The sequence below is a fragment of the Ovis aries genome, chromosome 2 (assembly GCF_016772045.2).
Source record: "Ovis aries strain OAR_USU_Benz2616 breed Rambouillet chromosome 2, ARS-UI_Ramb_v3.0, whole genome shotgun sequence".
Taxonomy (NCBI): Eukaryota; Metazoa; Chordata; class Mammalia; order Artiodactyla; family Bovidae; genus Ovis; species Ovis aries.
Window position 1 is genome coordinate 107,217,405 of NC_056055.1, and position 23,415 is coordinate 107,240,819.

Sequence of the window (23,415 nt, forward strand, 5' to 3'; positions counted from 1 at the left end):
ACCAGATTCCTCTGTCCATGGGATTTCCCATGCAAGAATACTGGAGTGGGTTGCCATTTCCTTCTCCAGGGGATCTTCCCAACCCAGAGATCGAACCCGCATCTCCTGCGTCTCCTACATTGGTAAGCTGATTCTTTACCACTGAGCCACGTGGGAAACCCTTAGCTTTTGTATGGGTTTATAATGTATGTATCGGAGAAGGCAATGGCATCCCCCCTCCAGTACTCTTGCCTGGAAAATCCCATGGACAGAGGAGCCTGGTAGGCTGCAGTCGATGGGGTCGCACAAAGTCAGACACGACTGAAGCAACTTAGCAGCAGCAGCAGCATAATGTACATATGATGTCAGTAAAGTAGTACAGATACATGATTTGCCAATAAATATACATGTTTTACTCTTGAGGTGCACAACTCAAACAGGCAGGAGACCATTGAGTTAGGGTATCTGACTTCTTCAAGGTGTCGTTTTCCGCAGTTTAGACAGCAGCAGACTACCACACGTGGCCAGGATGGCATTAAGGTAGATCTCCTCTGCTAGTTTGGCAGGTTGCTCTCACTAAGACGACCTCCCCATACCTTTCTAGAGCCTCTAAAGACAGACAAAAGTCTTTACCTTCACCCTGTCAACCTTGAGGTCTGGAAGCCAGTGCAGACCCCTCACACAAATCTCTGTGAAGTCCACAGGCTGTCAACACTCCCACGTTCCATGACTTTCAGGAAGGTACTTGGCCTGCCACTGTTTGATGTTGTATGGCTTTACCTAGCGTTTATTAAGCACTTACTGTGCCTCAGACAGTTAAGCGTCTGTCTACAATGCGGGAGACCCGGGTTCAATCCCTGGGTCAGGAAGATCCCTTGGAGAAAGAATGGCAATCCACTCCAGTACTCTTGCCTGGAAAATCCCATGGAAAGAGGAGCCTGGTAGGCTACAGTCCATGGGGTCACAAAGAGTCGGACACGACTGAGCGACTTCACTTTACTGTATGCCAGACCCTCAATTAAGAGCCTCATGTAATCATCTCACCACAAGTTCATCATGACATTGTGATAAACTCTACAATTATTATCTACCTTGTACAGATGGAGTAACTGAAGCTAATAATGGCTCACTAATTTTCTCAAGGTCATATGCTGACAGCTGCTCTAGTCAACATGCAATTTTGTGCCTCCGGGGACTTACCTGGTAGTCCAGTGGTTAAGACTCTGAGCTTCAAATGCAAAGGGCATGGGTTCAATCCCTGGTGGGGAAGCTAAGATCCCTCATGCTGTGGGGTGTGGCTAAAAAGTTAAAAAAAAAAAGGGGGGGTCTGCCTCCAACTCCAGAGACTTGGTCTTAATCACTGTATTATGCTACCTTACGTGCATAATAATAGCTTTTATTTGTATGTATCATTAATAATATTTCTTTACAACATACTCAAACTTAATTTCTAAAACTTGTCTCCTTCCAAATGTGACTTTGCTTCATCCTGGGATCAGATATTTACTGAAGTACTTCACTGACTTTGTAATAAACCAAATAAATTAGAATTATATCTATAGGAGCTATTTTTATAAAGAGATTTTGTGAAAATTTTATCATCAATCCTTGAAAAAAGACTGCTGTAAATAACATGAAGCAGGGTATAAACAATAATACAATAAAATGAATCTTGCGTCCTATTTGCCCAGATGTATCTGACATTATAAGTTAAACCCCTAGAATTCAAGGCAATGAGAAAAATTCAGGGGTGTGATCTAGTTATTTCCACATATTCAGATAGTTCCTGCCTGTGTACATTAAGGATACTTGACTTCTCCAATGTTCTCTTTTTGTGATTTTAAAAACACTACATTTACAAAGCACAGTCCACACCACGTGAACTCAAATGCTATTTTCTTAATGTAGCTATTTTATCCCTGATAAACTATCATATTTCTGCTTATAAACACTTCATTAAACATCACTCTATCTGAAAAAAGAAAAATTCAGCAAAGAAAAAGCAGTTCAACAGCCCACATATAATTTATATTTGTAATAAAGCAAAAATAACCACTTGATTAGATTCTGTAATTTTATTGAGAACATCATCTTGAGCAGCAAAAGATACAGAGAGCTTAACAATGTTTGGAAAAGCAGAAAGAGTTACTGGGAACGTAAAAAGGCAGTTTCTTGCTTTTTTATCTCAGATTAATAACAGTCAAAGGTGACTGGTTTCTTCCTGAAAAAGGTGGGTTTTTTTTTCACCTTTTTCTCCACAAGTGGGAATTCATGGAAATCATCTCATGGATATACTTTATTACTCCAGTTTTATACCAATTTGGGGGGGGGAATGTTTTTTGACACCAGTTGTGACAAAATGCATTAATTTAGGAAAAAGCAGTGGTATAGTGAGTTAAAGATCCTTATATTGACTTCCTTTGGTGGTCCAGTAGTCAGGACTTCAATACAAGGGTTGAAGGTTTGATCACTGGACAGGTAGCTAAGACCCCATAAGCCTCTTGGCCACAAAACCAAAACATAAAGCAGAACCAATTGTGACAAAATCAATAAAGACTTTAAAAATGGTCCACATTCAAAAAAAAAAAATCAAGATAGCTAGAATTTTCTATACCAAGAATTTACCTCCATTCCTTAATGGGGCTTCTTCACTCAGTGAAAAATCTATCTTAGAAGTCACTGACTTGAAAAACCGAAAACAAAACCCAACCTATTTGGTTATGTAGATGCAACTTATGCCTTTTCTGTTTATAGAGAAAGCCAGACCTTGCCAAAGGAAACTTTTCTTTTTCAGATTTTATGTTTCTGCATTCCTCCTGTCTTGTCTTTTGTTTCCCTCTTTAAGCCATCACTTCATAACTGTCATGAGGAAAAGCACTCACTCATTTTCTCTGATTTTACATCTTCATAGAATTTTTTTTTAGATGGACCACAGCCATCTTACAGGAAAACTCCATTTTCTGGTGGGGCTGCAAAGGGTAGAATCTGAATGTCCAGTGTGCTGTTTATCACCCAGCACAAGGAGGGACTCGTGTTACCTACAAAGGTATTAGGAAAGTGCTCCCAGCTGAAAGTATTTATCCAATTCCAATTGTTGTTTGGAAGTCTAAAATACGAAGGGTAGTACTGTTCCAGGAGCTACTGTTTAAAACAATGCAACGTCTGTTTAGAGGCAAAAAGTCAGTACTTGAAAGTCTGAGTTGGTTTAAAAAATAATAACTATGCATCCAAAAAAGAATTCTTAAAGAAACATTTATATGCCAGGCACATGTTTTTTATTTTAATAACATTAGCTAAACTAAATAAATATGTAGAGTCTAATAATTATTCTCTGTATTTTTATATTATTCTATTTCAGTGAGTTTGCGAAGAGGCTAATGAATAACAATGAAAGAAAAACATGTATCTGTCAGGACAAAGTTGCTTGTGGTTTGTAGGCAATGCAAAATGTTGTGTTGAAAAAATGCTGTGTTAAAAAGTCATTGAAAACTGCTCTGATTAAAAAAGAAGTGAATACATATCCCTATAGGATAATGGCAGATAAAAAAGTAATCATGTTCCCTGTACAATTATGTTCGCTGGCATTTATATAAGTATAATAATGCTTTCAGGGTATTTTCATAGTTGTTCACTTAACGTGGGATTAACATCAAAATCTTTATAATTATCTGAGATCACGAATTTGAAAGTGGAGTGGTAAAACATGTTAATGGTTAAAAGACGCTAGCAGTTTTAATATCAAACAGATTAACACACATGAAAGTAATATAATTTGTGCACTGAATAATATGTCAGACCAATTCTTCTGGCGAAGGAAGAATTCTTATGAAATGGTACCCTTTCTAGCTACTGCTTTGTGTTTCTTCTAGAAATACTAAAGCAATCTCAGATAGAAAATTGCATGAGATATGCACGTGGGTGTGCATAACTCACGGACTTGAAACATTATTCTGTGACTTTGCATCACACAGTTTCATGAAACCTTCATTTCTGAAATTTCCTTTCAATAAAGTCGAAAACCAAAACATGACAATAGGAAATTAATTTTGAAGAAGGAAGGTGTGATTATAAACAACAAAAAAAATAGAGCATAAAAGAGATTGTTAATTGGCAAGAACAGCTATGAATTTCTTTTATAACCACTCGCAAATAAATGTAGATTCTTACGCATTTTTAAATAATAAAGAAGCATATTTTAACAAGTACCTCAGAGTTTCATAAAACTATTTCTCAGCCTCAACTTTCTCACCCGGACAGGGGTAAGAAACGGGTAGTCATTGAGAAAGTAATATGAAGCTACGGATTAATTGCCTGGCATGCCCATCTTTCTAGAATCTCGGTGAAAACGGACCTCACAACCCAGACCTAATTATATTATAATCCCTGTTGCACTCAGCTACCCGGGTTAGGATGGGACGCGAAACCTTGGAAACTATACTGAACGTGACAAACGCAGGTACCTCCCCCCCGCCCCAAAAACGGAGAATGTGTATTAAAACCGGTATCTGTGTAACTTCAGCTGCGCCTGAATTGGGGGCAGGGGGCGGGGCGGGGGGGTGGTCCAGGAGTTAAATCATGTGGTTTCCACTTATGCAGAGAGAATCCATTAAAAAGAGATTTATTATCATATTTTCCTTTGGAAAAGTAGTATTTGTTTTTGACTTTAAAAGTGCTCCTCGGTATAAAGCAGGGTAAATATTACAATTTTATGAAACAGCAGCCAAGATTTAATCGTCTGTGAAATATCAGGCTTAGGACCTGATTCGAGTTAACTACTGTTCTGCTGAGACCAGCTCGCTGGCCCGCTGTGGCCCAAGGCGCAGGTTAAAGAAGGGGTGGGCGGCCCCACGCCTCCGGGAGCACCGCCAAAGGTCTCGGAGCCTCATCCTCCTGCAGCCGAGCTAAAGTGACTGCGCACAAAATCAAACCAGAATAAATGGCCAAGGAAAACGGGACCCAGTAGGCCAGCGAGAGAGAGAGAGAGAGAGAGAGGGAAATCCGGTAACCGCCTAGAAGTGCAGGAGGAAAACGGGATGGGATGCAAAAAAGTGGAGCGGAAGAAGGGAGAAAGGAAGCTGGGCAAGCGGACACTCTGGGCTCCACGTGTGCACTGTCCGGCGCGTGAACACCGCGTGCGCCCCAGCCGCTCCACCGGGAAGGAAAAGCCCCAGAGCTCGGCCCTGCAGCCCCGGCCCCCTCCCCGCATCCTCCTCGCCCCTCGCCGGCTCCGCGGGTCCTTCCTCCGCCGCCCGGTGCCGAGAGAAAGCGGACGAATTGCCCCGGTGGCACCGTAGCCAAAAGCCTGTCCGTAATTGCAAAGCAAACAAGGCTGAAATATTGGGTCGGTCTCAATCGTGACAAGATCTACGCTTTTGCCGCCAATTTGTTTGTGCAGCTCTATTTAAAGGCCCTTGATTGAGGAAATGTTGAAAATAGCGGGGAGGGTTCCCTAATGAGACCTCGGGAAGAAAGAGCTGGGGCGGGAGGGCGCGGGCGGGGAAGGGGGAGGGGCGCCTTTAACCTCTTCCTGCCCGCTTCAGGCAAAAGCCCTGGAGCCCAGAGAGGGTAGGCGGGGGAGCAGGGATCTGTCCGGTCCCCCCCCGCGCGGCGACCTCCCCGGCGGCCGCGGCCTGAACTCCGCCCGCACCCGCATCTCCCTCCTCTCCTCGGCCCCCGAGGCCCCGTGGCGCCCTCCGACAAAACCCCCGACTGAGGGGTCCCAGGAGGCTGAAAGGGAAGGCTAGACACTCAAGAGGCGGGAAGAGAACACACACAAACACACACATTTATTGCGCGTAGAAAAAGCCCGTGTGTTCAGCGTCCAGCCCCGTGCGCGCCTCGGTCTCATTCAACTCCGAGCGCATCCTCACAGCCAGCTTCATTACCCCATTGCTCAGATGCAGACACCAAGGCTTAGAGAAAACCAGTCCTTGGGGAGCCTGCGTCCGCCCAGCGGGCTCTGGCTTGGCCGCTCAAGAGGTGGAAGGCCCAGGGGAGGCCAGGCCAGGCTAGTCCCCCTCTTCTCCATCCCACGCCGGCGTCGCGGAGCCCTTGGATGCGCGGTCCATCCAAGCAGCTTTCTCCCCGCTTCTCCCAAGGACTTGGTGCTGAAGTCGGTTCCCTGCGAGACGATGTCCGCCTCCGGCACTAGCTCTGGTCGCTTTCAAAACAAAGAAAATTGCAATCCGATTGCCATTGGGATACGCGAAATTCATCCTTTACACAGCTGTTTAAGCACCCACTGGATTCAGTGGCTTGATTGGGTTCTCAAGGAACCCACAGTCACAGAAGGAAAAAGGTGTGTGCCCGGAGAGCTACCAGAGAGAAGACTGCGGGGGGAGGGGTGGGCACAAGACCAGAGTTCAGAAGAAGGGAGACCTGATTTGCTGGAGCAGAAAGGAGGGAAGCCAAACCTGGAAAGGCTTCCTGGAGGAGGTGGCATTTACGCTGGGTCTAGAATAAACTAGGAAGTGGGGATTCTTTAACATGGGAGAGAGATAAGTTGTTTGCCAGCTCTGCTGGCAAGTCAAGGGGTGCCAGACCCACAGCTGGGGACAATGTGGGGGTCACCACCTGTTGATCCCCAGCTGCCCCTCTGACATAGAGAATGTGAGTTGATCAAGTCCTAAGCCAAAGTTACAGTCTCCCTTAGGATTGAAAATCTAGGGCTTGCAGGTAACACCAGAGGCAAGACTTTGACCCTTCAGGAGGCCTGGACTTGGGCCAGCTGGGCCTGTTCGGGGCAGGCCAGCAGGAACATGGCACTGGGGCACTCTCCCCAGGGCTATTAGAGCCACACATTCCCAGCTTTTCCCGAGGGATCTGGTCAGAGATGTACCTTGGCGCATCAGAAGTTTGTCTTTCTGGCGTCCCAGGCAGAGGTGGACTAGGAAAATGGAGACCCCCGAGGGGCAGGGAGAACTGGTTTCGGTGGTACTTCTCTCAGAATGATCTGCGCTTTCTGCCAGCAAAACAAAAAAGCATCAGTCACAGGCGTCCAGTGGAGCTGCTCAGTGTGTTCTGAATGGAATTCCGCTTTTTCTGCATGCAACCAATTCCTTCGTTTGAAGTTGGATGCTTTGCAAAGCAGAATGCAATTCCATTTTTTCATTCCTCGAGGTTTTGGCCTGTGTTGACTTAAGTGGGCACTCACACAAGTATTAAAAAGAAAAGCGTTCTCTTCTGGAAGATGGAACAAAGTCTCACCTCTCCAGTCACGCAGCAGATGTATAATCTGTAACAACAAATTCACCTCCTTGTGCTGCGCATTTCCAGCAAGCACCCTGCCTTCTCTGTTTATATTATAACTTTTCTGCCTGCAATTATTTTTATTTTAATTTTCTGTCACTTTAACAGAAACCAGAGCCTTTTCCTTTAATGTTTTGTACACAACATGTTCATTTGGATAAGATGTTCTTTTCTATCCTCTTTTAGCTTGCCTTTCCTAGTGTGGCGTTCTGTATCAGGAGTTTCTAATATTTCTCCTTCTCTCTCTCTTTTTTTAAAAGAACATGTCCCTGTCTTGCTTTATTTGTTTGTGTGAAATTTAGTTTGAAAGGAGATCAGAGAGAGCAGGAGGGGTTTGTAATAGGAGAATGACCGAATGACCCAAAGGCTGATTATCTGTCATTAACTGGAGACTCGGTGTACCCAAATTACCAAGGAGACCTCAGTCTGCTGGATCCAAAAAGGCAAGCATGGAATGCAGAGCTGAACAGGCTCGTGGCATTGCAAGTGAAGACACTCTGCCCACACATTTTCTTAAAGAGGCTTCCTTCAAACCACAGCTCAGCTTCAGTGGACAAGTGTTTTAGATTCTGACATGTTGTACACTGGTATTTTTTAAAAAAGAAAAGAAAAACACTCTGCTGAAAGACTACCTTCAACGTTTTCTATCGCTAACTTTTTCTGTGTCATTTCATTAGGAGCAAAATTGCAGTTAATTGTCTAAGCTCCAGAGAATATTGAGAAATTAAGCAAAGCTGCTTTTGATCTGCTAAACCCAAGCCTTGTAAAAATCGAGGTTTGCCATTAATATTGACGATAAAACGGTTTCTTTTTGTTAACCTGAAACTCAGCCATCGTGGTGAGCCCTCGCCTAGAAGCAAAGGCCCTGGAAGAAAGAAGCAAGGGTTTGGAAGAAACTGCCAGAACTCTCTTTATGAACTTGCAAAGGAGGCTTCAGAATAGGACTTCCTAGGAATGCGAGCCACACTGCAGTTAGCACTGGGAATGCACGGGGCTGCTAACAGATCCTTCAGTCACATAAGTGGTTTGTCCAAAGCCCCGCATGTTAAGCTGCCATTTGCTTTCAAATTTTATTCTGAACCCCAGACTGTCTGGCAGACTAGTTGAAGTCTATTCTTTACCGTTCCCTTCAAGCGTGTATGCAAAATTACAATTACTTCCTCTTCTGAATGTCGACAGCTTTCCTCCCGGCTTGGAAGAATATATTGCTTGTATGTGGAGGTGATGTGATTGAAACAAGAATGTGAATGAGCAGTTAACATAAATCCTGTGCGGTGTATTTTCTTACACCACTTTTGCTCTCACCTCCATCTCTATTTACAGACTAGCAAAGATCAAATTTGTCGTACTTCTTTGGATCACCGTAATTTCATTAATAACACTTCCCACTTATTCATCATGCAGCCTGGAGGGAGCCCCCTTCACGTGCATTATCTTTTGTTCCATTCAGTCTGAGTAAGGAATCTAGCTTTACAGACAAACGTGAGCAAATGTGGGTACCCAGCAAAGGACTGAGTTCCCCTGATCAATAAAGGCCCTCCAGAGCAGCAGCGCACCCAGTTCATATGAAGATCTAGTCGGAGATTATTTGGAAAAGATGCAATTCCCACTGTCTATAATAGTGGACATTCAGACGTTTCCTGTACAGTGTCCACCTTAAGTATTATACACAGTGTTATACGTCAACTATATATCAATTAAAAATATTTTTCTTAAAGAATCTGACTTAAGGATGAAACATATCTTGCTCTTCATCACTTTCAGCTTCTGTGACACCAAAAAAACTTTATAAATCCAAGCATTGCTGGCAAACAAATTAGTAAGGAGGGAAAGAGAGAAGAGGGAGGAGGTAAAGAGAGGGAGAGAGGAAAGAGAGAGAGAAGGGATAAATGGGGGGGTGGTTTACAAACACCCAGCAAGTTCCAATTTTCTCCACTGACTTAACTGTTTCCTAATCAGCAAGGAGCCATGAGCCCCACCACAGTCGGCACTGCAGCTGCAGCAGCCCCTCCTGCCCCGTCTGCACAGCTCTGCTCTCTGCTCGAATGGGAAAGAGGAGGGATGAGGGTACCCTCACCAGACACCCCATCTCCGCCTGAAAACTCAACAAGAAAACGCTCAGAAGAAATGAAACCTCAAAGGAGCCAAGGGCAGCCCTTCCTGCCCTTCGTTTCTGAAACAGACGTGAGTCTGAGCAAACATGATTCCACTTCGGAAATGTGTACTAGGAGCACCACATTTCTGGGCCCACCGTCATTTGCCAAAAGGTAAACCAGAAGTTGGGGACCACAAGCCCCTCCCTGTTAGAGGGGGACTCTTGCCCACCACTTGGACAATGCGCCTTGTTCTAGATTGTCCTAGTAGTTGGTTCTGGGGCTAAGTGACTAGTATGCACCATGACTCAACCACAGCCTTGGAGGGACAGAAACGCAAGGCAGTCAGGGTGTCAGAAGAAGCACCACCCAGCAGGTGAGGCCGGGGTGACATCTTCAAGAATACATTGTTTTTTTCTCCCACCTTCTGGGTTGGATGTTCTTTCTGGGGTTCTTCGCATGTTCTGGGGTTCCCCTCCCATAATAGCATTATAGAGGTTAACAGGAATGCCCAGAGTCACTTCTACTATGTTGGTTAGGAAAATAAGGTAAAATGAGACTTGAAAAACGCTGAGGGGAATTGAGCCATAATTCCCGTAAACATAAAATGTGTGTTTATGGCCCTCCGGCCTGGTTCTTTTCAGGTCCAGTTTATTTTGAGTTCTCATGAGCAAAACACAAGATACAAACTGCCCTTGCCTTTGAAATAATAAATACCTCGAAAAGATCTGTATTTTCCCTTAAAACAGACTGAAGTTTTTAAGAAAATATTTAGTTTAAAGCAGATTGATTTTTAAAGTAATATCTCACAAGCCCAGAATGCTTGCCAGGGCATGAGTGCCCCCCGCAACCCCATGCCCTTGGACCCTTTTCCAGGCAAGGAGGTGGGAGTGAGGGGAAAGGAGACAAGAGACACAGGCCCAAAATAAATGCTGGACCCCAGTTCTGTCTCTTAGCTGAAGAAGGCAGTTGTGATGTGCAGCATGGTGGGTATATCATTAGTTACAAAGATCTCAAACATTCCCCCAAAACCAGGGCTGTCCCCCCAACCCATGAATTGGTCTCCCCACCTGGGAAAGACTGGCTGCATCTTAGCTCAGGGCCTCAGAGGAGGGGAAGTTGTTAGCACGCCCTCACCTTTGCAGGATTTCTCCTGCAGGCAACCCAGGCAGCCCCGAGCCAGCAACTTCTCAGCTGCTCGGGAGCCCCTGGAGTATGTGTCCCCTTTCCCAGAGCAGAACACCAGAGGCTACCGTAGAATACCCCAGGATGGGGTCTGGACCACGAAACCAGGAACTTCTGCCTCCTACCTGTCTTTTCCCACTTCCCCATCCATCACCACCACTACCATCACCTCCACCACTAGTGCCCCAGAAGGCACAAGGCATCTAAACTGGGGCACACCTGACATGGCATCTTTGCCTCATAGCTTTCCACGGCAGCAAAGTAATCTAGCAGCCCACTAGAGTGGCAGCAAAAAGTCCCAAAGAGAGACGAAGAGGAAAAAGTGGACTCGGTTGGTTGTACATCCAGAGTGGAACTCAGCCCCTTTGGGACCCTAGAGTTCTCCCACTTGTCCCTGCTTCCGGGGCCATAAGCCTCTGCATTTTGGCTTTCTGAGATTCATGAAGTCCTGGACCCTTGAATCACAGTAATTAACTGGTAATGACACTGTCAGTGAGGACCGGGGTTCAGACTAGCCTCTTTTACGACTTTTTTTTCCTACCCCATGTTGTCCATCTCTTTTATCACTTGCCAGGCTCTCTGGGACCATGAGGGGTTTGTCCATTTTTTGTTTGTTTCGATTAAAAGAGCACGAGAAAGGCTGGAAATGGCGAGTCCAGATGCCTTTGCCACGGAGGCCACTCATCCCTGGTAGACACCGCATCTCAATCCCCAGCTCAGCCCTCTGCCTGGCCTCTTCCGCCTCCTTTCAATTTCCCAAACTCCCTCTGGCCGGAAAGCCTGTATTTTTTTATCTGGGTGCAATCACCTTACTTTTGTCAATCTGCTCTCAAGGCCTAGATGCGTTTTTATAAACAGACTTCTTTATTTTAATGTATCAAATGTCAAAGGATTGAACTACCAGTATTTACACATTCAGAGTTTACCTTTCTGGTGAAAATGCAGACCGAACCTGACCACACTACCCATATTTTTTCCTTGAAGAACAAGGTCTTTAAAAGACTCTCCTTGTGCTCCAAACTGCAGACCTGCCTAAGGTGGAGGTTCGAAGCTCTAGGCAGCTTTTTGTTCTGAGCCCAAAGGGCCCAGCAAATCTGATTTCAGCTACTCCCCACCCCTATTCAAGGCTTCAAGATCTCTGCTGGGGGCATCCCAGGAAACTGACCCTTTGCTGAAGGGACAGGATAGGCCCTCATGATGACACTCAGCCAGCTTTCTACAACCCCCTCTGGGTTCCTTTTCTTCTCCTACAGCCTGGCCACCGAAAACCTAAAACATGTTTGTCAAAGCTGTGCCCAGGGCTCTGGGTACCCCTAAATCCTGCCCTCTGTTCCTGCAGACCTGGCCTTCCATCCCCAAGCCCGCACCCAGCAAAAAGTGGGCAGCACACAAGCAAAGGGCTGTCCTCACCGAGTCGTTGGAATAGGACTCTGCAGCCTGGGGCCTGACCCCAAGGTGGGGTGCTTGGTCTCCCCCGGCAGAGCCTGGCAAGGCCCAGCAGCGAGTCCCAGGCCGCAGCGCCCATGCTGGCCCAGGCACACCCCGCGTGGGCTCCCTCTAATTTACGGCCCTTGGGCTCCTGTTGACACTTTTCCACCCCGACCCTTCCAGGCAGAATCTTCAGCTCCACATCAGCCTCGGCCCAAGGCTGCCGGCCAACCCCCGGGATCATTTCAGCTCCTGCCACGGTCCACCCCCCTCCCCAACCCCCAACCTCTTCTCAAAACGGCTGAAGCCACTCGGGCGCCGCGGTCCCGGTACGCTGCGGCCCGGTGACTTACAAGTGGAGATCCATTTTCCGTTCTAATGTGTTCAAGATCACCAAGGCCAGCAGTCTAAACATCCACGAGCCGTCCTCCCGGCCTGCCTCTTAAACTGGTGTTTAATGGTTCCCCTCCGATAACTAAACCTGCTTTCCACACATGCCCGCTTTTATGGGAGAGGTCGGAATGCGGAGATGTATTTATATGTTTGTTCATAAAAACTGAAAAATAAGCTCTGAACACGCTGTAAAAAATATTCAGTTACTTACCAGACAGGCTAGTTAAACCTGGGGAACACCGATACCGGCCACACAACAAATTCGGGGAATCGAGGTGCCCTGCGCTTTGAAATCGCCCAAGGTCTGCGCTAGGGCTGGCGTCCCTGCAGAACACCGAAATAAGAGTATTTACAGTCTTGACCGTTGGTCCCGGGGTCTTCACCACGATTTCCAAAAGTAGCCACTATAACATAAGCTCCCCAAGAGGGCCCTAGCTTGGGTAACGAGGTGGGTAAGTCCAGCGACGCAGAGACGCGTGTTTCCAGTCTGTGCCCAGGTCAAAGCCGCAGCCTTGCCCTGCGCCCCGCGCCCGCCTCGGCCGGCCGGAGACGCGCCTCCGGGGGGTGGTTGGGAGGGGGGCCGCCGCCCTCTGCCTCTCTCCCGCCCAGCACAGAACTGCGCCTGCTGCTCTGCTCTTGCCTCTGTTACCTACAAAACACTTCGAAAAGCAATGTCTGCTTCCTTTTTTTTTAACCAGAAAAGAAAGTGGAGTAATACCGTACCTGGTTTAAGATTCTTCAGTATTTGAGACCTGGGGGAAAAATATTTTAATAGTGAAGCATCTGTTAAACACTTGCATTAACCTCCGGCTGATAAAAAAGTTTTTTTAACCCTGCTCCCCCCCTCGTTTTAATTATCTTCTGGTTATGAAGGGGCAGCCAATCCTGGACGAGGACCTCGGCAATTAGCAACAAGAACATCAAAAAGTTTTATTGCGGAGAGCGCGAGGCGCCGCCCCCGCCGCCCCGGGATTGGCGTGAGGAGCCTCTGACGACATATATTAACCCGAGCGGCCCTAAAGATGTAGCTGTACATGGAGATCTTGCTGGGAAAATCCGCTTCCTCCCCTTACGGCGTCCAGTACCGGAGAACCGCCGCCGCCGCCGCCCGGGAGCTCCCACGGCCGCCGGGCAGAGCCCTACGCGCCGCAGCCGCCGCCTTCGCGCTCCAGGGGCCTGCAGGGCCCAGATCCTTCCCCGGAAAGGAGAGGATCTGAGAAAATGGATGCACTGAGACCTCTCTGAAAACCCTCCGAGAGAGCCCGAGAGGAGCGCGGAACACGTTATTCGCAGCTAAAATCACGTTCAAGGACCAAAACAACAACCAAAAATTTCATTAAAACAATAAGCGCACAAGAATCCAGATCAGGCTGGTGGGGGGGGAGGGGAAGGGGCGGGAAGAGGAGGGTCGCATGGAGGTAGCTTCACAGTGAGCAGTCGACCCTGCCGCCTCCCTGCAGAGCCGGGCCGGCTCCTCCAGCCGCGGCTTTGGACTCGCCCCGGGACTGCGAGTAGCCGCGGCGCCGGGCACGCGGCCGGGGCGCGGAGCCCGGCGACTCCACCGAGCAGCCCCGCGGGAGCCGGGGCGCCTTTGCATGAGCTCGAGAGGACTGTGCCTGCCCGCAGCCGCCCGGGAAGCAGGAGCCTGCGCGCGGGCCGTGGAGCAAGGCGGGAGCCGGCGGCGGCGGCCAGGGGCGCACGGTGCCGGGACCAGCTCGCCGCGCCCTATGGGGAGCCGGCGGCCGCGGCGCTGCTGAGGCGGGCCCGGCGGGCCAGGCGGGGGGCCGGGGCCCGGGCTGCAGCAGCCCCCTCTGCGGCTGCCGGGCCGGCCCGGGCGCCCGGGGGCTGGGGGGTGGGGGGTGGGGGAGGCCGCGGAGCGCCGAAGCGGGGGCCCGGGCCGAGGGCGCGGCAGGGCTGCGCGCACGCTGGGGCGCGTGGAGGGGCGCGGAGGGCGAGATGAGTCTGGTGGGAGGCTTCCCCCACCACCCGGTGGTGCATCATGAGGGCTATCCGTTCGCCGCCGCCGCCGCCGCTGCTGCCGCCGCGGCCGCCAGTCGCTGCAGCCACGAGGAGAACCCCTACTTCCACGGCTGGCTCATCGGCCACCCCGAGATGTCGCCCCCCGATTACAGCATGGCCCTGTCCTACAGCCCCGAGTACGCCAGCGGCGCCGCCAGCCTGGACCACTCCCATTACGGGGGGGTGCCGCCGGGCGCTGGGCCCCCAGGCCTGGGGGGGCCGCGCCCGGTGAAGCGCCGGGGCACCGCCAACCGCAAGGAGCGGCGTAGGACTCAGAGCATCAACAGCGCCTTCGCAGAGCTGCGTGAGTGCATCCCCAACGTGCCCGCCGACACCAAGCTCTCCAAGATCAAGACTCTGCGCCTGGCCACCAGCTACATCGCCTACCTCATGGACCTGCTGGCCAAGGACGACCAGAACGGCGAGGCGGAGGCCTTCAAGGCAGAGATCAAGAAGACAGATGTGAAAGAAGAGAAGAGGAAGAAGGAGCTGGTCAGTACCAGGCGGCAGAGGGCAGTGGGGTGCGGGGGAGCGGGGATCCGGGTCTCCTTCCAGTTGGGCTGAACGATGGCCCGCCGCGTTCTCTGGCAGCGCCCTGAGCCAAGTTGTTTGCACCAGGTTGTGGTCGGAAGGTTTCCCGAAGAAGCAGAGAGGCCGGGGGAGGGTGTCAGCACACGGAGGAGGTTAAGAGGGATGTTTTGCGCTGGCGATCTTCTTCTCGGGTTATCGCCGCGCCCCCAGGCACTTAGGGCGGGCCTCGCGAACTCCAGCTTCATCTTTCGATCGTACTGGCCTGGACCCCTCCTTCCCCGTCCTTTCGAGCCTTCATTCGGCCTCCAGTCCGCTCTTGCTTTCAGATGTTTGTAAAATAAGTTGCTCAGAAGCACTTGATTCCAGTTATTTCACTACTGGTTGCGTTTCCTCTTCTTGAGAATGAGGCAGCCACTGATTCTAAGAGTTTTTGCGGTGGTTCTGATTACTATGCCGGGAATAGTGGAGGTGAAGGTAAGATAAGTACTTCAAAATTCAGCTCAGTTTCTCTCTGGCAGTGATGTTATAATGTGACTTCCCAGATGAGGATTCTTCCTGGGTATTTCTGGTTTTGTTTGCATGCGCCTTTACATTTTAAGACAAATAGTAAATATTATCATAGTCATTGTCATTGTTCTGAACAGTAACACAAAGTTATAACTGAAAATTAGTTTTCTCAAGTTCCTGACCAGGTGCCCACAGGTGGTGGAGTTTAGAGCAGGGCTACTGCCATGAAGAGCCTGGAAAATAATTCCATTTGTCGAGGTTTACTTCCTTAGGGCCTTTGGCGCTTTTGTTGCTGCAAAGTCGAGGGATCTCCTGTAGCCCGGGGTTTCAGAGGCCTTGGAGGAGGCCTAGGAGGCCTTGGGAGGACAGGCCCAAGCCCAGGCCGAGGCACCTCTCCCCATCTGCCTTAGAGAACTGGTCTGGGACTGCGATTGAAAACAGGGAAACCAGACTGAGTGCCGACCCCGATCGAGCCCCTACATCTGGAGTTAGAGAGAAGGCCCCCAGTTCCTCCATAAACGACTTGAAAACGGGTGGTTGTTTATAAACTTGCCGACCTGGGAGTTGAGTGCTGCTGCTGCATGTCGGCCTGGGCGGTAACTAGGCCAGCGCCAGCCTTCCTAGCTCTTCTACAGGGGCTGGGACTTGAGGCCACCCCACCCGCGGTCCCTGGCTGACTCTCTCACTGTCTTCTCCGGCCGGGAAAGCGCGGGGGTTGCGTGGGACCGGATCTCCTCTCTGATTTTCTCTTTCTACTTTTCTCCCCCTCACCTCACCTCTTCTCTGCCCAGAATGAAATCTTGAAAAGCACAGTAAGCAGCAACGACAAGAAAACCAAAGGCCGGACGGGGTGGCCTCAGCACGTCTGGGCCCTGGAGCTCAAGCAGTGAGGAAGAGGAGGAGGAGGAGGAAGAGAAGGAGAGCTCCAGCAGGGCCCAGGAGCTGGATGCAGACCCAGGACTCCAGGCAAGCTCTGCATGCTCCACTCTGAGGACTTCCTGCATTTGGATCATCCGGTTTATTTATGTGCAATGTGCCTCCCTCTCTTTGCCCCCCTTCGAGGCATCGATCCCCACCTTCCCCTCCAAAAAAAAAAAAAAAAGTGGATATTTGAAGAAAAGCATTCCGTATTTTAATATGAAGAGGACACTCCTTCGTGGTAAGGGATCCCGTCGTTGTCTTGTAGAGTCTCTGTTTGTGAATGTTTCCTCCTGCTGTGTAGACACCAGCGATGCTCCCTCTCCACTTACCTAAACCCTTCCAGATAAAGACAGCGGGACACTAGTGTGTATGTGAAGTGTATCTTTAATACTTGGCCTTTGGATATAAATATTCCTGGGGATTATAAAGTTTTATTTCAAAGCAGAAAACGGGCAGCTTACATGTCCGTTGGGCTTTCCTGGTGGCTCGGCGGTAAAGAATCCGCCTGCCAATGTAGGAGACTCGGGTTCGAACCCTGGGTGGAAAAGATCCCCTGGAGAAGGACATGGCAATCCACTCCAGTATTCCTGCCTGGAAAATCCCATGGACAGAAGAGCCTGGCGGGCTACAGTCCATGGGATCGCAAAAGAGTAGGACACGGCTTAGCAGCTAAACCACCACCACTATCATGTATGTTGGGGGTAAGTGTCTAGCACCACAGTTCCATCTGATGTGGTTCCCACTTTGAAGATGTTTCCAGCAGCTCCTTGTTTTGTGCACTTCCGTCCTCTAAAATTAAGTGGAATTAATATTGAAAGTGTAAACGTTGTAAGTATTCAATAAACCACTGTGTGTTTTTTTTTTTACAAAACCCCTATCTTTTAATGGTTGATACCTCAAGAGAGTTTTGAAAACAAAACTGTTATATTTGTTTTCATTATATTTAAAATATTCAGAAGTAAACTAAATTATCATGATTGCCTCTAACTTTGTTTGATACAGTCAGTGGTTCGGATCAGTCATCAACGTGAGCAACCTTGAAGGCAGGGCCAGCGAGGAAGCCCTTTAAAAACAGATGTCCTTGGTGAAAGTCCTGCCAAAGGGCCTGGGCTCCATGAGTCCTGCCTCCTTCCCTCTGTCTCTGCCTCCACGAGAGCACCGAGTGGTCTGTAGATGGAGGGTCTGGGCCGCAGAGAGGCCTAAGCCATTTGCTCCAAAAGTGGAAAGTTGTCCTGGTTGAAATCAACCTGAAATCAACTAGACGCCATGTGGTAGGGGCTACCGGTTTTGTTGGAGGAGACCTTTTCGGTGGAGGGATTTGGGGGAGAAACCTAGCCCTTATTGCAGCCGCAGGAGCTAGTCTAGGGTTTTTAATTCAAAATATAGGGCTTTCATCCAAGTAAAGGGGAAAAAAGACCAAGAGAAAGGAAAAGAGGTTTTTGCTGGTCGTCTCGATGGGGGGTAGGTGGAGGGGGGAGAAGACTCCTCTGAGCCGCCCGGGGGAGGGGGAGGGCCCTCGGAAAAAGTCCATGATTAGGTAACAAGGAATTCTACGTCAAGTAAGAAATCGCGAACTCGACCGAGGATTTAAAGGGGGGTGAAGCTGGCGCTAGATTTACAAGGAGTTATAGGGAACTCAATATTAACCGCGCGGTGTCTGTAGTCCTCCCGGCCGCAGGCCAGTCCAGCCAGGGCTCCCTCCCCCTCTGCCAGTCGCCGGGGCTGATCCCGCGGCCGGAGGTTCGGGCTCGGGGAGTCTAGGCACCTCCCAGGAGGAAGTCTCCAGCCTCCTTCGCCGGGCCTGGTCGGAGCGGAATCTCTGCTCCAGGAGCTGGAGGAGCTCGAGTGCCGTAAACGGCTCGGCAGACTGGAGAAGGGGAGCGGAGGAGGAGGCTTTGGGGGTACGCAGTGGGGGGGGGGGGGGGGGGGGGCGGAGAAGAAAGGCAAAACGTATTAAAAAAGCGGTTTTGTTTCATGATATGCCGCGCGTTCAAATCTGTTGTGAAGGCGGCTTGCCAGAGGGTTTCCACCTTGGAACCCATCCTCGGGGTGATGTTCCTTCGCACCCCGGCCCCGGGCACAGACTCTCCCCCTCCGTCCCAGGGGTCCCCCTCCGGCCGCCGCCGCCTCTGAGCCCCTCCCGGGCCACCGGCGAGTTCGCTAGAGCCAGGCTGCAGGCTTTCGAGCGGCGCTGCGGGGTTCTTCTGCGGGCGGCGGACGACGTGAGGGCGCGGGGTTAGAACAACTCGGCCAAAGCGATCTGAACTTTCTCCCCTCGGGTCAGCGGGCGTTGGGCCGACGTGGTGGGCGCAGGGCTGTGTTTACAGACACTTGCCTTTGTTTATAGCGCTGGGGGGCGGAGGGAGGCGCGCCCTGATTTTCTATTACTCTTGGGATTGCTGTCCGTTTGACCGAGTGGCTCCCTCCCTCTCCTGCCGCCCTTTACGTCTTTACGCTAATCCGTTCAAGAGAAAAGATGCCAGACCCTACCGGTGGAGGGAAGGAGTTTTTACCAAGGGCGTGGAATGTATGGTGGTGGAGGAAGTGAGGTTTTCAAAACAGGAGTTATCTCCACGTGCCTGTGTGCCCGTGCGGGCCTGGGCTGGCTGGTCTTCCTTGCCATCTGGGCCTTAACGCACTTCTAGGGGGTTTAACACTTTATCTGGTCTGTTAAAAGCCAGCAGAAGGAAATCAGAACACCCCGGCAGCACCGTCACTATGAGGCCGCCGGTTGCTGCACGTGCGTTTAAACCCGCGCTCTAGAAAAGCCTCTTTTGTCTGGCCTGGGCCCCCGCGCTGCCCTCCTGCCCGCCCGCCGCGCCGCTTCCTAGGGCTCTGCATCTCCAGTGCTTGGACACCTCCAGCACTTGGACCTTCCAACCAACCCACCGGCAACCCCAACGGGCCAGACATCCAGCAGACCCGATACCCAGGGGGATGCCGCACCCCCTAACCTGACGCTTCAACTCGCAAGAAACCCCACATGTCGTCCCACGTTGTCAAGTCCCGGGGCACGAAGTGCTGGACTAGGCAGGCGTTTCTTCTACGCTTCCATGCTTTTCTCTTCTACACATTTCTTTCCCTTTTAACTCCCTTTCTCCTTTGCTTCAAAAAAAAAAAAAAAAAAATCCCCCCCCTCCCCAAGCTCCTGCCTTGTGGGACTGGCTAAAAGGCCTCTGTTTTAATTGCTTGGATAATGTGGTTGCTGCCATTTTGTTAAAAGCAATCACTCCTGCAGCGAAATCACAAGCTCTCTAGACAGGCCGGAGCCGACAAAAATGCAGGATTTGACGTTAAAAGCTAAATGGGAAGCTGGGGCGGCGGAAGGTAAATTGATGGTGGATCTGGTTGTCAGGGACGGGCCCCAGACCGCCGCGCAGGCCGAGCGCCTGATAACCCTGGAGCACTGCGGGCCGAGGGCTCGCCGTCGCGGGCGCGCGCCCGCGCGCGTGTGACCAATAGACCCATTCTCAACTTCTTGGGAAGTAATTTGGGCAACTCGACAGAGAGGGACCTGACCACACACCCTGTTCCCAGCCGCAATTTCCCAGAACTTTTCGCCAGGACAGGACACTTACTGTGGCTTTCAGAGTTTTTTTCAGGTGGAAGTGCCAAGAAGATGTCAGCAAGATCACTTGGGAGTTCTTCTTGCCTTCTCAATCCCAGGACCACGCTCTAGGGGGTCGGCAGGCGACCCCAGCCGCCCAGTCTGTTAGCCAATAGGTCCGGGCACGTAGGAAAGGTGAGCCTCTCACCTAAGCTGCCCTTCTCTGGGCTAGTACGACCAGGAGGCCTGGTCGTCCCCGCCCTGAGGTGGGCGCAGCCGTGGCGCCAGGGACGGAGCCTCCAGGCCCCTTAGAAAACAAAGTGTGCGTTTGAGTGGGGACTGGAGGGCGGCTGGACTCCTGCCCCTTCACCTGGACCACTGCTGGCCGCCATCCGGGACTGGCCGGCGTGGTTGAGGTCGCCAGAGGAGGAGTGAGTTGTGTGCACTCGGACTTCGCTGGAAAGGGAGCCGTGGGAGGCAGCTAGATGCAAAGCCACACGGAGTCGAAGGAGGCATGTGAGCTGCTTCCGAGAGATTAGATTTGCAGAGAAAACCGGAGCCAGCTGCGAGGGCCCGAGGGGCGTGTGTGTGCAGGGACAGTACCCTAGGCACGCGGTACCACTCTAGCCGGCGCTGCGTTTGAGCCGTGGCTCTACAAAGCGCGGGAAACAGCTCAGCGTTTCCTGTCTCCAGCAGCGCTCGCTGCTCCTGACTTCCTCCTCCACTGCTGCGCGCGCTCTCCCTGCGCTCGAGTCCCACCCACACGCCTGCATCTGGACACTGGACTGGCGGTAGGTGACTAGCCGAGCGGCCCAGGAGAGGAGGCGCGGGGCCTGTGCCCCAGGGAGGGCTGCATCGGGATCCTGGGCGCCGCCTGTCTTGTCCGGATCTGTTGACCTGACGGGACCCATTCGCTCGACCAGGCTTGACTCCTCGGGTCCATCCACATCCTCGCGCGAGGAGGGGGCGCCGACTAGGGCCCCGGCCTGTGGAAGCCCTCGCACCCCTCGGAGGAAAGACCCCGGAGAGGCCCCAAGGCCGGGGGCAGCCCGCTTCCCCGGAAGCCCAGCGGTGCTGTAGGATTTACGTCCAAGGGTGTGGGGGGGGGGCAGGGGGGTGAATGGGGGAACCAAGTTTAACTGCTTGGCAAGAGAGGGGCAGCTCTAGAAGAGGAAGACTGCGAGCGCGCACGGCCTGCAGCGGGTGTCCCGGGGCCAGGCTCAGCTCCCCAGCGGCGGCGGGGGGGGGGGGGGGGAGGGCGACCGTCCGGGAACGCGGGGCAGGGACTCCCAGGCACACGGACGAGCGTCCTCTCCTGTCCCCTCTCACCCTGCCCAAGCCAGCCCCGGTGCAGGAGCGCGCCCCCCGCCTCTCCGCTGAACCGACTCCCCCGCTATACACACAAGCACATTCCCTTCCAATTCTCCCAGCAGTTGGGCCGCTTTGATGATCAGATGGTAGAGCCCTGATTACAAATTTATTCCCGGCCGCTCCGTCCGTCTTTATCTCCGCTATTAGGGCCATCTGGGAGTGATTAGCGCCGCGCCCGCGCCCAGCCGCGCTGCCTATCTCGCCGCGGCGCGGCCGGAGCCGGGCTGACGTCAGGGCAGACGGCTCGGAGCCATCCCAGCCAAGCTGGGTGTAATCGGCGGCCGCGTGGCCAAGTCCTCCCGGGCCAGGCCGGCAGCTGGAACGCGCCCCCCGTCTGTGCGCGGGGATTTTCTCAATATGTATATTTAGTCCAGAAGACGCTCTTGATTTCTTTTTCTTTTTTTTTTTTTGAGATGAGGTGAGGCCGCTGAACGCTTCGACGGGGCCCGTCCCCACTTTAAATTTTCCAACCCACTACGTCTGATGCTTCCAGCCTGGAAAAGGCTCCAGCCTTTGGTCCTGACCCGACCGCACGCTTCTCTGCTATCCCTGCACTGGGGTGCTGCTCTCCTACACCAACAGCTGCGGCCCCTGCAGCGGTGCCCATGCAGGTCCGGCTGCCAGAAGAAGGTGGCTCTTGGGGGGGGGGGGGCGGGTCGTCCTCCTGGTACTGGGACCCGTTTGACCCTTACACCCTCGAGCCAAAATAGTGAGTTTCTGCCCAGCTGGGCGGCCTGAGAGACGCTGATTATGGAACCAGAGGTCTCTCCAGGCCTCCATCTTTGCACCTGCTATTACAGCCCAAGGATCTGAGGCTCTGGACTCTCTCCTGCCTCCCCTTCCCCGCGCAGGAGATGTCCTTGACACAAACCCTGACAATTTGCCAGGGAAGGATGCCTTGGGCAGCTTTGTTCCCTACTATGTCAGTGCCCAGGGCAGAAGCTGGGTATATTTGAGTAATTCCTGCACGGGGAGGAGGATATCCCTGACCTCCCACCCTCCTGCCCTGTGGCACTGGCCTGATCTTTGGTGTGAATCCAACTCTAGAACCCTTTAGGTTTGAGCTTCCCACTCTAGTGATTGGAAATCTCTGAAGAACCTGGTAAAATTATAGATACAGTCCCACCTCCACCAGAAACTCTGCTTCAGCCAGTCAGGGTAAGACCTGAAGTCTTCAGCTTTCAAGACACCCCCAGGGAGTTAGGGAACCAGTACCTAAGGCCACACACATTCACTACAACCAGCCCCTCACCCATGGCACTCTGGAGGGCCCATGTGAAATACTGGACAATTGGCGTGGGGATGACTTTCTCATGGGGGAGGGCCAGTACTGCATTATTCAAAGTCTTTCCTGGGACAGAATTGGCCATATCACGGATCACCCCACACCTTTATTTAAGCAAAGCAAAGATTCAAAAAGCCAGAAGATGTGATTTATTCCAGCACAGGCTGCAAAGGCCAAGCTGAGCATTTACTCAAAGGCTACAGATAATTTAGCCAGGGGGAAAAGAAGTCGTAGACCGTGATTTGAGAGTAGTGATGAGATCTATTTGGGGACTAAGGGTATCTAAAATAAACAGATGCAGTTGAGAAAATTTCACAAATGTTCACCTCTCTTCAGTTCTTCCACGCAACTCAGTACAGCAAACTCCGAAGTGGTCTTGTAATCTAGAAGGGAAGAGAACCATTTCCTCCTAGTTTGGTGAAAGCATCACAAGAGAGGTTGGCCCCCCCCTCCCACCCACCCATATCCCTAGCAGAGGGGAAAGGAAATATGGGGATGGTGTGGGGATAGAGAATGAAGCTTTTAGAGACTAGATCCTTAATAAGTGGAGGAGGGTGTACCTATCTGTGATTGAGGCCACACCAAGTAATTCCCCACAGTGCTGGTTAGTGGCTTCTCCAGGTTCTGCTTTAATAGTGGAGACTGGCTGTGTTCTGAGTCATTCAGACCACTCACAAACAAACAAAACCAACAAAAACACATCATTTCTTCCTGTGATACTGTCTTGCACTTAGCATGCATCAACTTTTACTTGAATTAAATGGGATGAATCAACATGGCCCACAGGCCCAGAGAATGAATCCCTGTTTCCATTTCTAAGCAAAGGAGACAGGATTGCAGGCAGCTAAACCATTTACAGAAAGGATCACAGGGTACTCACCAGCCCCCACCCCAACTTACAACCCAAT

At 51.2% G+C, this 23,415-nt stretch overlaps 1 protein-coding gene and 1 long non-coding RNA gene across 3 annotated transcripts; one reads left to right on the top strand and one right to left on the bottom strand.

Annotated features, from left to right (window-relative positions):
• Positions 1 to 2,039: 2,039 nt before the first annotated feature.
• Positions 2,040 to 15,040, bottom strand: LOC105608584 (uncharacterized). Of its 2 annotated transcripts, XR_009599568.1 has the most exons (5): positions 14,846 to 15,040; positions 13,050 to 13,078; positions 12,538 to 12,650; positions 6,818 to 6,940; positions 2,040 to 6,139 (listed from the first exon to the last, which is right to left on the bottom strand). It is a non-coding gene; the product is annotated as an uncharacterized LOC105608584 (long non-coding RNA). The 2 variants fall into 2 exon arrangements; XR_001030061.5 differs by lacking the exon at positions 14,846 to 15,040 and having other exon boundaries at positions 13,050 to 14,018.
• On the top strand, positions 14,266 to 17,291 carry HAND2 (heart and neural crest derivatives expressed 2). The gene is made up of 2 exons (XM_004004456.6): positions 14,266 to 14,837; positions 16,175 to 17,291. Exons 1-2 carry the CDS (start codon positions 14,283 to 14,285, stop codon positions 16,271 to 16,273), a joined length of 654 nt encoding a protein of 217 aa, XP_004004505.3. The 5' UTR covers positions 14,266 to 14,282; the 3' UTR covers positions 16,274 to 17,291.
• Positions 17,292 to 23,415: the final 6,124 nt, after the last annotated feature.

What these genes read in the sequence shown, in the direction of transcription:
- HAND2 (XM_004004456.6), top strand. Translation starts at nt 14,283, where the DNA reads ATGAGTCTGGTGGGAGGCTTCCCCCACCACCCGGTGGTGCATCATGAG. An exon ending in AGAAGAGGAAGAAGGAGCTG is followed by an intron (nt 14,838 to 16,174) that starts GTCAGTACCAGG and finishes TTCTCTGCCCAG; the next exon opens with AATGAAATCTTGAAAAGCAC.